The sequence below is a fragment of the Gobio gobio genome (genome assembly GCF_949357685.1).
Source record: "Gobio gobio genome assembly, chromosome: 1".
Classification (NCBI taxonomy): domain Eukaryota; kingdom Metazoa; phylum Chordata; class Actinopteri; order Cypriniformes; family Gobionidae; genus Gobio; species Gobio gobio.
Genome location: NC_137097.1, coordinates 30,523,269 through 30,540,731, shown reverse-complemented (window position 1 = coordinate 30,540,731; position 17,463 = coordinate 30,523,269). Strand labels below are relative to the sequence as shown.

General features: G+C 38.7%; 1 protein-coding gene across 1 annotated transcript in view; it reads right to left on the bottom strand.

Moving 5' to 3' along the window:
• Positions 1-15,989, bottom strand: part of bahcc1a (BAH domain and coiled-coil containing 1a) — a 118,145-nt gene extending 102,156 nt beyond the window's left edge. The window contains exons 1-2 of the mRNA XM_079825720.1: positions 15,786-15,989; positions 13,216-13,522 (exon numbers count right to left, since the gene is read on the bottom strand). Coding sequence (XP_079681846.1) covers positions 13,216-13,387 — 172 coding nt within the window. The 5' untranslated portion in view covers positions 13,388-13,522; positions 15,786-15,989. The remainder of the gene's footprint in view (positions 1-13,215; positions 13,523-15,785) is intronic.
• Between the last annotated feature and the right edge of the window lie 1,474 nt (positions 15,990-17,463).

The window sequence follows — 17,463 nt, the reverse complement described above, 5'->3', positions numbered from 1 at the left end:
ATGCTTTGGTAGCATTAGCATAGAATAGCACTTGCTGAATGAGGGCAGCAATAAAATACATTTAGCATAAATCTGTCCTCAAACTCTGCTCATGCTCCACTCGTCACCATTATGGAAACCTACAAAAACCCAACATAACAGAAACTCTTCTTAACTAGCAAAACAAAACATTAAACGATACTAAATCTCCCACTAAAAACATCATATAACTTAATTTTGGCATTTACTTTCCCTTTTGAGAATGCTGGGAAAGAGAAATCACAGCCCAGTTTCGGTTAAATTTAAGTTTGTCTAAATTAAAAGAAAACTTCAGATTACTTAAAATGTGTCAGTTTTGAGAACTCAAAAGGAAAAGAAAGTTCTAAATACTCATAAAAGTTAATTTGACTGAACTAATCTGTATAATTTGAGTTGGCTCTACTCAAACCAATTCATTATTTTGAGCGTTAGGGTTTACAGTGATTATCGATTGGGATTTGATTGGATGTTAAGGATGTCAAGATGTGTTTTTTTTTTCATGTGCCATTGTAATGTTAACAAAAACAGCAATGAAAGATTATGAAAACAAACTGATGAATTGTGCACACTGACACCAGAATCCCTAAAAAATAACAGTGTAGCATCTCCCAGTTTATATAAATATATGCGTTACGTCCAATTACACGTACACAATATTGAATTTTCTATTTTTATTTGTAATGTAATATTGTTTTTTTTGTTTGCTGAGGGTTGCATTAAAAGTATTTTCTGAAGTAATCGACATCCCATGACTGATGCTGTCAAGGTTAACTTGCACTGACCCAGAACATTGCTTTAACATTTATGATTTTATTAAAAATAGATCTCCAGTATATTGGTCTGGTGGAAAACCAGGACTGCTAGACCAAATACAAATCCTTTGTGTAAGTTATAAAATCTACCAAGCACTTTGGCAATACATTTTTAAATAATATAATGGTAACACTTTACAGAAAGGTTAACATTTGTTAACATGAACTAATGCATGTATTAATCTTAGTTAATTCGTACATTTACTAATACATTATTAAAATCAAAAGTTGTTAATATTATTTAATGGACCTAAGCTAACATGAACTAACTTTACAAAGATGAATAAATACTGTAACAAAATCTCTTGCTCATTGTTAGTTAATGGATTAACTTGATTGTAAAGCGTTACTAAAGGGCAGACAGACACATGATTGAGGTCGGTACCGGCCGCCAAACACACAGACCCACAATCCACCTCCACCCAAAACACAACAAGCTTTCCTCTGCTCTTTTCTCTGAAAGATTACAATAATAAATTAAAAACAAGTAATCTGGATTTTCAGCTTGAGCCGTTATTAATGTCTAACAGCTGTCACCTGCAGCACAAGCACACGCGGCGGTTGGCCCGAGGACGCCTGATGAGAGACAGATGGAGAGAGAGAGATGTCCCCTTCACCTGCGGCTCCTCTGAACTTCTCTATTGCTCATCTTGCTTAAATGGTGTATTCTTCGAAAGCTGCTATGGTTAAAGGGAAGTGGGAGCTTCCTCTGATGAAATGTAAAATACACGGCGGGTTTGAAAATGCGATACGGGTAATGTGATACAGGAAGGATTGCCCGCCCAGCTTGTCTTCTTTGTGTAAGGTCGCTGTGCCCGCCTGACCTGCAGCGTGAGGGGACGCCACGGCTGCATGGCACAGTGCCACACACACACACACACACACTTTAACATGTGGTTTACAGGGAATCTCCATAGACGTAATGGTTTGTATACTGTACAAACTGTATATTCTCTTCCCTTACACTAATCCTACCCCTAAACCTACCCATCCCACACACACACTAAGCCTACCTCTAAACCTACCGATGACACACGCACACACACACACACACTCAAATTAACCCTCCCCCTAAACCTACCCATCACACACACACACACTAACCCTAACCATCGCACACACACACACAAACCCGACCCCTAAACCTACCCATCACACACATACACACACACACACACACACACACAGTAACCCTACCCAACACACACACACACACACACATACTAACCCTACCCCTAAACCTACCCATCACACGCACACACACACACACACACACACACACTAACTAACCCTACCCCTAAACCTACCCATCACACGCACGCACACACACACACACACACACACACACACACACACACACACACACACACACACACACACAAACTAACCCAACCCCCTCAACCTGCCCATCACACACTAATTCACACGGGAGTCGGCGTCAACGCTTGACGGAGGGCGTGGCTGAAGCTTGTGACAACAGCCAATCACATTACTTGCCGCTTGGACCACAACACAACACAAAAAAGCGGCTTTTTTGACAGCTAGTCTGTGAGACGAAATGGATGGCGATTTGGTTGTACGTGCGAATGCGATTGCCCGAATACAGAATAAAAGCACGATACATACCAGATTCTCCAACTGTCTCTGCCACCTCCTTCCAGGCCTGGTCTCTCCGGTTTGTGTCCCGGTATGTATATAATGATTGGTCGTAAAGGACCGGGTGATTACCCACCGCAATTATTAGCTTTTCCTCCATTTTAGATCGTTCTTCACTCTTTATTCACTCTTCATTCACCGGTGTTTTAAACGAACGCAATTGGCTAGCGTCTGCTCTAGGATATTTGCATAGGGTGATCTGATTGGATGACGCCTGCGTTGGTGCTTGAAAAGTTGAGAAATCTTCAACTTTTGCCGCTTGCAACGCGAGTGAAGCGACGTGACGGAACCCTCAATTCAGTTCGGCAACGCATGACGTCACCCATTCAAAGTAAACGAGAAGCGTTGACGCCGACGCCCCGTGTGAATGCGGCGTAAACCTACCCATCACACGCGCATACACACACACACACACTAAACCTACCCATCACACACGCACACACACACACTAAACCTACCCATCACACACAACTTTATGCATTTTTACAATTTCAAAACAGGCCCCACTTTATATTAGGTGGCCTTAACTAATATGTACTTACATCAAAGAATAAGTACAATGTACTTACTGTGTTCAAATTGTATTGCAAAACACCTTTGCTGATATTGAGGTGGGATCCCGGTTGGGTTAGGGACAGGTGTGGTGTGATATGGGTAAGTTTAAAGGGTTAGTTCACCCAAAAATGAAAATTCTGTCATTAATTACTCACCCTCATGTCGTTGGACACCCGTAAGACCTCCGTTCATATTCGGAACACAAATGAAGATATTTTAGTTGAAAGCTGATGGCTGAGAAAGGCTTCACACAGGCCTCCATTGGCATTCAGTACATTGACACTTCCAAGATCCATGAAAGGCACTTAAAACGTCGTTACAAAGTCTATCTCACCACAGTGGCTCTACAATAATCATACAATGCGACGACAATAGTTTTTGTGCGCAAAAAAAAATCAAAATAACACCTTTATCCAACTTGTTCTCGACTTCCGTGTGCGCCTCCACGACGCATGCGCGAGAATATGACGCAGATCCGGCGTTCGGACATATGACCCAGAAGCGATTTGTTTACGAGCAGAGGAAGACGCGCGTGTCTAAGCTGTTGGATTCTACATTGATCGTGCTTTAGGTCTCGGCGTAGTGCTCAAAATGGAGCTTAAGTGTGTATTTCATCGATTCCCGAACACCGGCGCTACGTCATATTCTCGCGCATGCGTCGTGGAGGCGCACACGGAAGACAAGAACAAGTTGGATAAAGGTGTTATTTTGATTTTTTTTTGCGCACAAAAACTATTGTCGTCGCATTGTATGATTATTGTAGAGCCACTGTGGTGAGATAGACTTTGTAACGACGTTTTAAGTGCCTTTCATGGATCTTGGAAGTGTCAATGTACTGAATGCCAATGGAGGCCTGTGTGAAGCCTTTCTCAGCCATCAGCTTTCAACTAAAATATCTTCATTTGTGTTCCGAATATGAACGGAGGTCTTACGGGTGTCCAACGACATGAGGGTGAGTAATTAATGACAGAATTTTCATTTTTGGGTGAACTAACCCTTTAAGGGTAGGGTTAGGTGTAAGGGTAGGTGTCAACAGTGCAATTACAAATGTAACTACAGAAATTAATTACAGATGTAATTACATGCAGATATTTTTTTAAATGTAAGTACAATGTAAAAACATGTATGTACACAATAAGTGCATTGTATCAAATGATTAATTAAAATGTTAGTACATAGTAGTTAAGGCCACCTAAGATAAAGTGGGTCCAAAAAACATGAACACACACACACACACACACACACCAATCTACCCTAGAAAAGCAACTAGCTGCTAATCAGGTAAAAAAATTAAGCAAATAAATGATGTACAAAAACTTATATGAGGGATATATAATTTGTGGATAATTTCTGAACTCAGCACATAAGAGTTTGTTAGCTTCCTCGATACATGCTAGAAGGGATGTCACGATACCAAAATTCCAGTAGTCTGTACCAATACCATACAAATTTTAAGGTACTCTGTACCAATTTCGGTACCATAGCAAAATGTTTTTTTTTTTTACTATTTTTAAAAAAAATTATTACATTCAAAGAGTTTATTATTTATGATGATAATCATTATAAGTAAATAATACATTAACATTTAAAGCCTGTATGCTGTTTAAAAGTAAACATTGTTTATAAAAAAGATCAAGTGAAAAATAAGCAACCATCTAGGCATTAGTAGTAGTAGATTAGAACCTGCCTTCGACGGATTTAACGGCCCAACACAGTCAATGGTAAGATACTCAAAAGGATTGTTCACAGCAGGAATGGGAAACAACGGCGCTGGAGCCAAAACCTCATTTGGTTTACCTACCATCTGACAAGTGTGGCACGTCTTAATAAAACTCGCCACATCTCTTTTTAATCGAGGCCAGAAAAAATAGCGCATCACACTATGATATGTTTTTTTGACCCCTAAATGCCCAGCGATATCCCCGTGATACGCCTTCGTGTACTGATCTAATATATCACGATATTGATGTTGGAGATTCTTTGCCTGTTAAACAGAGGTTTTATCGTGTTCATCCTGAAAAGCAAAATTTTTTGGAAGCTGAGGTAAAGTACTTGATAAAGGCTGGGCTTGCGAAACCATCTTATTCCAGTTGGTCGTCACCATGCATTTTGGGCGCAAAACCAGATGAGACGTACAGATTTTGTACTGACTATAGAAAATTAAATAGCGTTACGAAGCCCGACTCTTTTCCGCTTCCGCGGATGGAAGATTGTGTTGACTCCGTAGGGTCAGCTAAGTTCGTAACTAAAATCGATTCGTTCTCCGGTGGATGAATAAAACCCAACCGTGTAAAATGTCATTTGCCCTTGATCTTAGTTTTATCTGTTTTAGTGTTTTCAAGGCGCCTGAGAATACTAAAAGATGGAGTTTGGGTAGGTGATGAGAAGAAAAGGGGTAAGTGTCATTTGTACATGAGTCACGAATTTATGTATATTTGGTTGTTGTAGTTTTTGTTGTTTTTTGCTTGCAGAGTTTCCTTTTAGGGGTCTCTGTTTTAAGAGGGGAGGTGTCACGGCCTACAGAGTTTTTCCACCAGGTGGCGTTGTTCCATGTCCTAGAGTGAGCGTCAGGAACAGGTGTGCTGCATTACCGGTGATTGCGCTTGAGTCAAGAGATCGCGAGTACAAAAGGAATGGCGGAGTGGGACTGTGGGGCGTTCATCTTTTCCTATTCAGTTCCAGATTGTTTTTCTTTTCTTTATTTTTACTGAGTTATTGTACTATTACTTTTACTTATTTTCTATTAAATGTTTATTTGTTAAATTGAGTTCCATGTGTGGCCTCCCCTTATCTTATGTTGCTTCACCTTGAGCCAGGTGGAAGTAACAACGGGCCATTGAATTCAACAGCCCAGAGTCAATTATTCCGCTTATAATACGGTTACCACTAGGGGCGGGACAATATATCGATAGGGCAATATATTGTAGTAGCCTAGAAAACTCGATGCACCCTAGCGGCAGGAAATCTAATTTGCAGCCAGAGTAGTCTGGCAACTCTCCGTTGGCTTGCGTGCTGGAAAAACCAAACTCTGGTCAGGCCAATCACATCATGTATTGAGTCGGTGGGTGGGCTTAACATAATGACGGCAGAGTTGCCGCGGTTCCGGGACTACTTCATGGCTCCTTGAGGTGGCACTTAACACGCAGATTTTTTTTTTTGCTGATATCAAGCCAGGTGGTTGAAGAGGAGAGGTTGAAATTGTAAGAAATTAGAAAAGACATGAGGAGCAAGTTAATGTATATTTTGCTGAAAGATTAATACGAAGACATTAGGTGTGTGGCGCAGACCGATCGGTGCATGACAGCAAAGTACCGCAATAGTGATTTGAAAGTATCCGGAGCCGTCTCGCGGTCCTTAGATGTCATACACCGATCGGTCTGATCGGCGCCACTTCAAGTCAAACACATCTAATTTGATTAACGTGCACTGATGAATCATTCACAATGAGAGCATTACGCATTTTGATCTCATGCTTTTAAAGCAGGATAAGAATAGAAACTGTTTCTAACAATATCAGTGAAGCCCTTGATGTGGGCCCTAAAACTGCTATCTCAGATTGTTTGGAAGTGAGAGAGACTTTACGACCAGCCAACCTCATATCTGCCTACAAACCCCTTCATCAGGTCTGCCATAAACACCAGACACACATTCACAACCCCACTAAACACCTGTGCCTGCCTTTCCTTCCCCACACCCCCTCTTCTGAGACATTCACACACGATGAGCTCTTTAATAAAATCTCTCAGTAGAGTTATTTATTCCCCTCTGGAAAGTAAAACGCAAGGGTAAGCATCAGTCAGCAGGGTTAACCTGTAAACAGAGCTGGGTTGCTGGGATATCCAGGCCGGATATAAGAATGAGGGGACAGACAGGGACGTTCTCCCCCTCCAAGACAATAAAAGAGGGAGGGAGGGTGTGTTTTTATCTTTAAGCAACATGCTGTAAAACACACACAAAGCTGTGATGGGAAACAATGGTCCTGGTGTGTGTGTGTGTTTGTAGTGTGTTGGGGGTTGCAGGAAGGAAGCCAACTCAACTCAACCCCCCCAGACAAGACGTGGTAAGAAGAACTGGAGAAGCAAAGGTCTGGAGGAAATGGAGACCAAATGTCTTATGCAACATCAAGCCTCAATAACAATAACATGATACTGCTTTCATTTGAAAAATTGTATTTGAATTATATTTTTTATTCTAAATGTATTTAGAACATCAGCTATTTGTATCCAATTGAAGCCAAAAGATTTTCTAGTGAAGATCCATGATTCAACTCCACAAACCTCAGTCATTATAGGGTTACAATTAAGGCATGTAAAGCATAGAAACAGCTCGATTTTTTTCAGTTTCTTAAGAAAATGTGAGAGGTGATTGCAGTTGCTTGGGAATACACTTGGAAATACTTCAAGCGAAATCGAAGAACGAACTGGTGTAACGTAATATCTAACCAAATCATGCCAAAATAAAGCTTGTTACAGGAGTTTGAAACAGCTTGCCAAAGAACTTTCTGGAAAAGCTGGTAAACGCCTTCAAACTGCCATTGGTCAATAGTGATGGTGTAATAGGTGGGTGTGGCTCTGATGCTCCGCCTTCTCTGACATGGAAATCTTCTCTGGCTCAGGTCAAAACAGTCTACAAAAAATCTTAAAAATGAAGGTCTTTATTGTAACATCCATGGAAACTTTGCATTGAACAAAAAGGTTCTTCATAGTGGAACAGGGTTCTTAGATCATTTAAATATTCTTCACACCAAGAAGAAAAAAAATATATCTTTTAAGAGCTTGAAAAAATGGCACCAAAAATGGTTATTCTATGGCACCACTGTGAAAACCCCTTTTTGGAAGTTTAATTTTTAAGAGTGATACCGCAAAGTCTCTATGATATTCTGGTCTCAATATATGGCCTCACTTAAAGGCACAATATGTAAATGTCGCCGCTAGAGGTCACTTATTTAAAACAAAGGCGTGGCTTGATGACGCCTTGATTTCTCTGAATCATGGGAGTTGTTGTCTTCACCTCTACAGCCGGTGGCAAGAAGAGGACTCGGGAAGAAATCCTATTCATGGATGAGCTAATGTATTAAAGATTTATTAACTTTACTGTAGTAAGAAGCAGGGTTGGAGCGGACCGAGGCGGAGCTTTTATTCTGCCTCAGACGAGCGCTTCCTCTTCTTCCACTCATGTGTATGTGGGGTAACCCAGAACTGTTTTATCTTATTACACACATCTGAGTGTGTTGAAAGTTATGTTATAATGCTACTCGTGCACTTGCTCGGCACTACTATGAGACACTAGTTCACACTGGAGTAGGGATGGGCGATATGGACTTAAAAATGTATCCCGATATTTTCTATTATTATTGCGATAACGATATCAATGACGATAAATGTAGTATCATTCCCCATGTTTTTGGATACAAGTGAAAGCTGCACGCATTCTTTTATATATATATATATATAAATTAATTATTTTTTTTTTATGTAAAACTCCACACCAGCCTTTTCAGAAATGGAAAAGTTGCAGATATAATTGTCCTCTGTAAAAGTGCACTGAATGTTTAAATAGTGCAACTGTGCTAAAAAACGTCACACAATACAAACAATAATAATTTTTAAATCAAATGACAAGTTTTACATGTAAACCGATTCTGTATTTATTCATACATGGTGCAAACAGTGGTAAAATAGCAGAGACAGCAAAAGTAATTATCCCAAAAATGTCTTCAGATTACAAAAAAGTTGAAACTAATGATTTAATGATAGAACTTCAGTAATTTGAGTTGATAAGATAATAATACCATGAATTCTTCTACTAATTAAAATAAACTGCACTAAGGAATAATGAGCTTCTGGGTTCATGAATATTAATCACGTTGTCAGCGCTCATTCAAACTGATTTGCTGAAATGAAAACAGGCACAGTAATAGGTGCACGCCAGCCAATGAGATTCCCGTTTGTGCATTCGTTTCTTCCTGTTCATGAAAGGCTGAATAATTCCAAATAAACGCCATTATTTTACAGGAAAATACAACAAAGAATATTGTTTACATGTAGCACGTCAATTCTGTGTTGTGTAAGACTCTCTCGCTCTCTCTTTGAGTGTGTGTGAAACACTGAGCGCTCTCAGTCGCGCCTCACACTAGTGTTTAATGTGCGTCAAATACACTGCGCATTCATTGAGATGAACTGAAATAGTGTGCTTTACCGATCGATTGAGACAGAGCGAATCTCTTAAGCGCTCAGTCCAAGCGCTCAGCGAGTGAAAATACATCTGTATGGTTCAGATTGCCCTGAGGTAGCCCCTCGTTTAGCTATGAACTCTTCCGCAGCTTCCGCCATAGTTGTTTTCGCTCTGCACGTGAGATGCGGATTCAGTGCCGCCGCTCCCATTGCGCGGCGCTTAGGGCACCGAGTGCTGCGGGGGCACCACAAGAAAATCTCTCTCCAACCCCCGTTCAGCTATACAGAGTGATGAATGCAGCCACCGTGGCCATCATAAAGTAATAACGCTAGGGCATCAAGACGGCCAGCGGTGGCACGGTGTGGATGGGTCTCGCCATCAACTAGGCTTTATCGTTATTATCGCGGGAAGACAAATTCTTATCGTGGGGAGAATTTTTACCGGTATATCGCAAACGATAAGATATCGCCCATCCCTACACTGGAGTGAGCTAGAGCGATATTAGGCATGGCAAAACATGGTACTCGCGGTAAATCAAGAACACCAGATTTAAACAATAAGACTAACTGTGTTGAGATGTAGAACAATCATTAGTTTTCTGTTCATGAATGATCCAAACAGTTGCTCACCTGTCAAATAAAACACATTATATATTAAAGTGTCTTTGGTGTTTCCATGGTTTCTACAATATAAAACAACCGGAAATCGAGGGTAACGCGGGTATGATGTAATTTATAGGTGATGCACGGCCCGTGTCCTGGTTAAAATTGCTTATTTCTCTGGATTTAAACATTCTTGGAAACATTTGGGATAATGCAAGTACACAAGTCGACTAAATGTATATAACACTGTTCTAGTGGTTTTCGGATATTTCAATCCAAAAATCTTACATATTGTGCCTTTAATGTAGGTCTATGAGAATCCAAATCCCTAACCATAAGCATGTGTAAAAGTGAAGCTTGTAGCAATGCTAGAGGAACGTCTCAGCACCAAATGCAGAGGTTTTTAAAGTTTTAAAGCTCAACTTAAGATTCATTTGATGTCTTGTCCTGTAACAGGCAATGTGCTAGCTCTACCACAAAAATTGCCCAGAGATGAGTGCAAAAGTTCATCTTCAGTCCCAGAACAAGCAACAAACCAAAAGGAAACAACCAAAATAACAGAGTGAGGAGAAGTGAAATCGAGAGCTTTCTCAGAAACGTGCCCAACATTTCATAAGTCTTTGAGGAACATCGCTGTTTCAAAGCCAAGAGAGCGTTGCGACAGCAGCCTCCGTCTCTACAAGCCTCCGAGTCCAACAGCAGCCGAATAATAAAGCCTCTGAAAGACACCACAGAAGGTCTTTCACTGAGCCTGGATCCCAACCTGCATCTGAATGCATTTGTACATCAATTCCCTGAAATATTCATGTTCTTTGTAAAGAATTCATGCGAGGCCGTGAGGGAGGCAGTCCCTGGAGGGACACAGCGAATCCAGCTACACCCCCTTCACGCCTGCGGGACGCTATTGACCGGTCCGTTCGCTTAACGAGAAAAAAACTGGTTTGGTGGCCATCCAGCTTGGTTTGCATAACCATGGTGCTTTTCTTAGCTTAGCCTGATTAAATAAATAGTGGTATTTGTCAAGTTACATATGCATTAGTGATGGACTAATATGGGATTTAGGTGTGTGATTTATTTATTTAACCACTTAATATTTAGTCATAATTTCGGGAAGATGCAGACAATTATATGCAAGCCATTTGCCGGTTAATTAACACTCTGGCATCTGTTTGTTTGCCAAATTCACTATAGTATATGAAAACAAAGAAATGTGCATTATGCATTCATTAACAAGCCAGAATGACCACTTCTGTAAATTAGCACAGTTGTCATCCGCTGATCATTTCAAAATATCAAATATCGACCTGTATACACATACACACGGTTTAAAATCCTTTCACACATTTACAAACAACAGTGTAAAAACTTGTGCTTTTCACCAAACTTAAACAAAGTCCATCATCCATGTCTAAAATTAAGGTGTAGTGGTGGTGTTGCAGTAATAACACGGTTGAAAGTCGCCACATGAATCAAGCAGGAGACGGTAATATTCCAGACAAAGCTATAAAACTCTGAGCTCTGTGAATTTTATCTCTAGGTACAATCCCTCACCTGTCTCAATCATTGAACAGTGATGACAGTTAAGGGCACGGCTGCATGGTGGCGCAAGCTGTGGGTGTACGACCAAAAGACATTGTCATATCCGGTTAACGGCACACCTGCACCCTTTAGCTAACATTAGCCTAAATACTCATTCCCCAAGACCAAATGGACTCATCTACAACTATAAATATCAGAGTGTATGGAAACTGCTGGAACAATGCCTTACTGCAGATAGTTTCATGTTAAAAGGAACAGGATATGTACAAACATTGTCTTTTCAATCAATTCTAGCACATTTTAGCAGCCTAAATTGGTTTATAATAATCAAATAGCCTAATTCTATATTCATAATCATTGAATGGGCTTTGAAAATCTGTTTGTTCCCAAAATAATCTAAACGCAAGGCACTAAATGGATTCATGTGCTTGAGAACGTCAAGGCCTGCAGCCATGCACAACAATAACATTCTTCATTTAATTGATTACAATGTACAATTTTCTATGGTTGGTGAATTACTTGTGCATTATTGATCAATTGGGCATAAATACATATTTTGGATGTAGATCTTGTCCAAGAATGGTGCAAATTATTGAGAAAATTGTATTTGACTATCAACAACCTTATTCCTCATTCCTGCCGTAACATTGCACAGCTGTATTCTGGGAAGAAACAAATATTATTAGGCTATTAAGATAAGCAGGCTACTCAAATGAATGCACTACAAATGCTAAATAATTTAGACCTAAAAAAAATGTATACAAAATTTAAAGATACCACATGGATTCTGTTCTGAAACCGTAATTTCAAGCACAATTTATATAATTGTACAATACCTTACAGATAATACTAGCTGTCATATGCTCAATATATATCCCCATACACAGCCTGTCACAATTCATATTAAACAGAGATGTTCTATTCACAATGGATGGAATTCATATACAAAATAATTTTTAGTCTGAACTCGAAGATATGAGCATAACAACCGAAAAAAAGACCAGAAACTATAGTCTATCCTTCTATACAGGCGATTCAATGGTTTTGTAATGTTTGGTGAATTACATTATTGATCAATTGGGCAAGAATACATATTTTGTAGATCTTTTTCAAGAATGGTGCAATTTATTAAGAAAACAGCATTTGACTAACCTTATTCCTCATCCTACAGTACTGTATTCTGGAAAATATTATATTTAATTAGGCTATTAAGATTAAACATTAAGACCCTCCTTAGTAGGCTACTCAAAAATGAATGCACTACAAATGCAAATATATTGTATGCATTAAAAGATACCTGTGCATTATGTTCTTACACCGTAATTTTGAAGCACAATATATATATATTTTTTTTTTACAATTGGCCTACCTTACCTTACAGATAATACTAGCTGCCATATGCTCAATAATATATCCCCATACACAGCCTGTCACAATTCATATTAAACCGAGATGTTCTGTTCACAATGGATGGAATTCATATACACAAGGATTTTTAGTCTGAACTCAAACATATGAGCATAACACCCCAAAAAAAGACAATAAATGATAGTATGTCCATTCATACAGGCGATTCAATGTTTTTTTAATGGTTTACATTGATAATTTGCACCTGAAATAAGCTATTTAAAAATTATTATAAGACTATAAATATCAAGAATTACATTTTAGTTTATAATTGATATCTAAATTAAAGTATTTTGGTGTTACATTAGAGAGGTTGTTCAAAGCAAGACTACTAGACATGAATAATCAATCAAACACAGGCCTAATATAAACATAAACATTCGCTATTCTCTGTTTCAAACCATCGCAGTTTCCAAAAGAAAAGCCACCGAATGAGAGGAAACATAACGAACCTGAATGCGCCGCCATCGGTATATGGGATGGGTAATATTTCCCGGGTGGAAAATGAGGCGCGTGTTGCACGGAGCCGTGGCCGGAGGAGGAGACGCGCGAGGCGGCGCGATGCACTAGCGTGGCCCGCTCTGAGAGGAGGTGCGCCGGAGAGGAGAAATCACGACCCTCCATTCCCAAACAAAACACAAGATATAATCCAAAAACCACGCGGAAATCAGATGAAACCTATGTACTGTAATCCGTCTGCGTTTGTTCTAGCGGAAGGCTCGCCTCTCCTGCTCAGGTTGAAGTCTTCAATCATCTTTTCTACAAAGAAAGAAAGAAAGAAGAGACGTTATATCTCCACACCACCCTACAAGCTGATCTGCTTCATGCTCTCAGTGTTCTTCACATGAAAGAAATCTGCAATATACATCGACTTAAATATACATTCACTTAAAAAGAAGAATTGCATTGGGGGTTTTTAATGCACGTCCATTGAATTGATGTGAAAAGGCCAGAGATGGCAGTGATTGAATGGAGTGCATGGATACGCGTGATAAATATGGCTTGTCCAGAAACAAATATATCTTTTAAAGTTCTCGTGTTTTATAAGCACACATATGATGGCAAACAAACAATATGCAATTGTTTCTAGCAATTTGATGTCTCTCTTTTGTTTTGGCTTTTGTTGTAGGCCATTTACACATGAATGAACTCTTAACACTCTATAAAATGCTGGGTTGTTTCAACCCAAATTTGGGTCAAATATGGACAAACCCAGCCGTTGGGTGACATTTTTTGACCAAAAATTGGGTTAATACAACCCATCATTTTATAGAGTGAAGTGAATCATATGTGCAAATGAAAAAATAAATTGTGATTATAGATGTGCATATGCATTTGATGGGTTATTTCATCCCAAATTTGCTTTAAATATGGACAAATCCAACTCTTGGGTTAATTTTTTTTAATTAAAAATAACGGTTGAAACCCAGCATTTTTAAGAGTGAATCATTTAAAAAATGTTAATTGTGATTTTTTTTAATATTTTATATATTGTCAATATTTATTTTAGGACAATTGCACTCTGAAAAAACATGGCATTGCTTTTGATATAGCCTAACATTAGCCATTATGATTTTTTTTAAACTGTATATAAACTATAAATACCATAGCATTTTTTATGAGTTCCCTTTGGGTTTTTTAATATACACTGAAAAACATAAGTGTGTGTGTGTGTGTGTGTGTGGCTATGTTTCTGCAATTTTATTTTCTCTGTTTGAGCTTTTATTTATAGCAATTAAATCTAACATAGCCATCTGACGTTGTACTAATATTCATCTGCGTTTTATTAAACGAGGCTCTTTTGTGCTGTTGTCTCTGGTAGAATTGCACGTTTGGAGAAAATGCAGAATGAATTAATAACTGAAATGGTTTCCTTAATTGCCATACGCATACCACTATCAATTACAGCTTTTTCAGAGAATGTTCACATGAAATAAAGCCCGCGTTTGGCGTTGTGGAAGGCCATGCATCCAAACCAAGCGTATCCCAGGAGCTTTTGTCTCCCTGTGAGTGACTGACCGACTCTCCGTCAGCCATTACCGCGCGCGCAGCTCCAACAACAGCCTGCCATTTCGAGCACACACACAAACACAACATTCAGCCACACACATCGCATGCTTGCTTTTAATCTGAGCCTTTGCATGCTATTGAATACTTGAATGCTTTGTATCGACAGCTGAAACGTGAATGTAGTTAAATATTTGCATAATCCGGACGCGAATGCAGCGGTTGTATTTGTCTCGTGCATGACAATGCACGAAGTAAAATGCGTTAAAATCTGTCTGTATTTGTCAAAGTGACCAAAAAGCACAACGCATCTGGGTATCTTGTGTTCGTCTAAATCAGAAGCTCATGAAAGACATGTTTCCATAGCTAATAATGTTTTTGGGCCGGGAGAAGCACGCGCTGCTCGGACACCAGCAGTCAAACATATTAGAAATAAATCGCTATTTTACTAATTAAAATTACGCATTGATCAGCGAAGTAATACACCGATCTGAAAACGATAAAGGACAATCTGGATGATGCACGTTGCATTTTTTTATATTTATACATTTCTTTGTCATGTTTCAAAAGCAGGGACTGCGATGCATGAAAATATTTCTAATTGAACAATACCAAATTATACATTTAGTAGATTTAATACATACTAAGCAGATTTATTAACGTTCCTGTTTTGAAATGTAGCCTAATATTAATCTGTACGCGGCAACAGAATTCATGAAAATATTACTTAGTATATTTGTAATTTTATATTGAGTATTGAAAAATATAAATTTCTTAAAATGATTTATTAAACAAATGCATTGGAAATTGTAGTTTTTAAATGCTGCGTATAAATGGCACGGTGATCGAGTGCATGGATTTATTAGTTATTAGTTTTGCATTTCCCCTTTTTGATGTTGCACAATAACTAGTCACTAGTAAACATTATTTTATTTCTTTATTATTATTTTTAATTGATTTTATTCGTCGTAAGACGACAATTATATGACAGAAAAAAATAAATATATTTACTTACTGGTGTGTTATATCCTTGCATAACAATAAATAATTTTAATTAGAAATCAAGGAAGAAGAAAAATATTCTGGTCAATGATGTCCCATAATTTTAAAAAGCATATTTCAGTGGTTCAATCCTTAGTCCCCCTCATGCGATTGAAACGGCTGTCGCTCGCCGGTCTCTCGGCTTCTTTAGGCCACTGGAGTCGCGAATCGAGTCTCCAAACGGCGATTCTCTTGTCCGGCGCCGATCGTGCCTCTCAACTCCGGGAGAGTAAACACGCACGGCCATTGGTCAGATTCGTCAATGACAATGAGCTGGCGTCGCTCGCCCGGGGACACTCCGCGCTCTGATTGGTCTAAATCAGTAACCAATGGGAATTCGATATGGTGAGAGAACGCAGTGAGGCGAGCGGCAAATTCAAGCGAAATAAAATACTAAAGACTAGTTACAACGACTAAAAGCCTCAAACATAACCTGGAGCAAGCCTTCCTTACTACATTGTGTAATGTGTAGCCACAACGTCGAGCAGGTATGTGTGTATCTAATGTATTTTCTTTAAAACGTCTCCAATCAACTCGTGATGAATAAAAATAAACACTATTAAAGGGGTGTCTTTGAAAATTGGTGTATAAGTGCAATACTTTCAGTGTATTTAGTCTGCGACTGCACTGAATGTATATCTATTTAACACTAATAGCCTGTATTAGACCTCGATTTATGAACATGCTTTTAAAAAAAAAAGGCACCGTTTAGAGGAGGATTTGATTGGCTGGCCCGTTGCCAGCGTATTGTCACTCACAGAGTGTAAACAAGACTCTGATTGGCTGCTCGCCAGTCCGCATTGGGTTATCTGGAGAAAAAAAAAAGAAATAACTGGATCTGCGGTTTCAAGGCGTCCCCGGGTTAGATGATGAAAACAGATAAGAAGGGACCGTTTCAAGGCGCTCCTAAAGGCGGAGCCTCGCTTTGTGACAAGTAGAGAAATAGCCCTAAATGTTCTTTATTTTGAAGGATTAAAATGCGTCGTGTGGGATACCTTCAGATCTGAAGCGGATAAACGAGATACAGTCACAAGACGGATTTCTGAACACATTGGTAAGACATTGGTAAGAGTTTGGGTCATTTTTACTCGATCTCATTGAATCTATTTGAGCGGATATTTTCTAAACGCGATAGACAAATGAATAAAACTAACGTAACGTTACCCGATAGAATTAAAGGGTACATTAAGATATGTCACGGCTATATATATATATATATATATATATATATATACATACAAATACATACATTTTAAATACTGTATAAATAAATCACTGGAACACGTTTTCATTTTGGCTTTGTAATGATTATGATTTCCAGTTACATGAAATTGGATTTATTCCCCTTCACTGCCCTTTCTAATAAAGTTAAAATGAATACAGTTTTAGAAAGGAGAATTTAAGAGATTAGGGAAATCAATAAATTATTAATAACTTACTAGTTACTACCATTGTGTGAATGATATGTTATGATGTAATCCATAAAAAAGTAACTGTAATCTAATCTAATTACGAGAACTACATTTTTGGGATCTGATTACCTAATCCAGGTAATCAACACCGTATAATGTGTAAATGCATTTATTTATTTATTTATAACAATGATTAATAAGTAATGTAACAAATGTATTGCTCAGTTAGTAAATTCTATA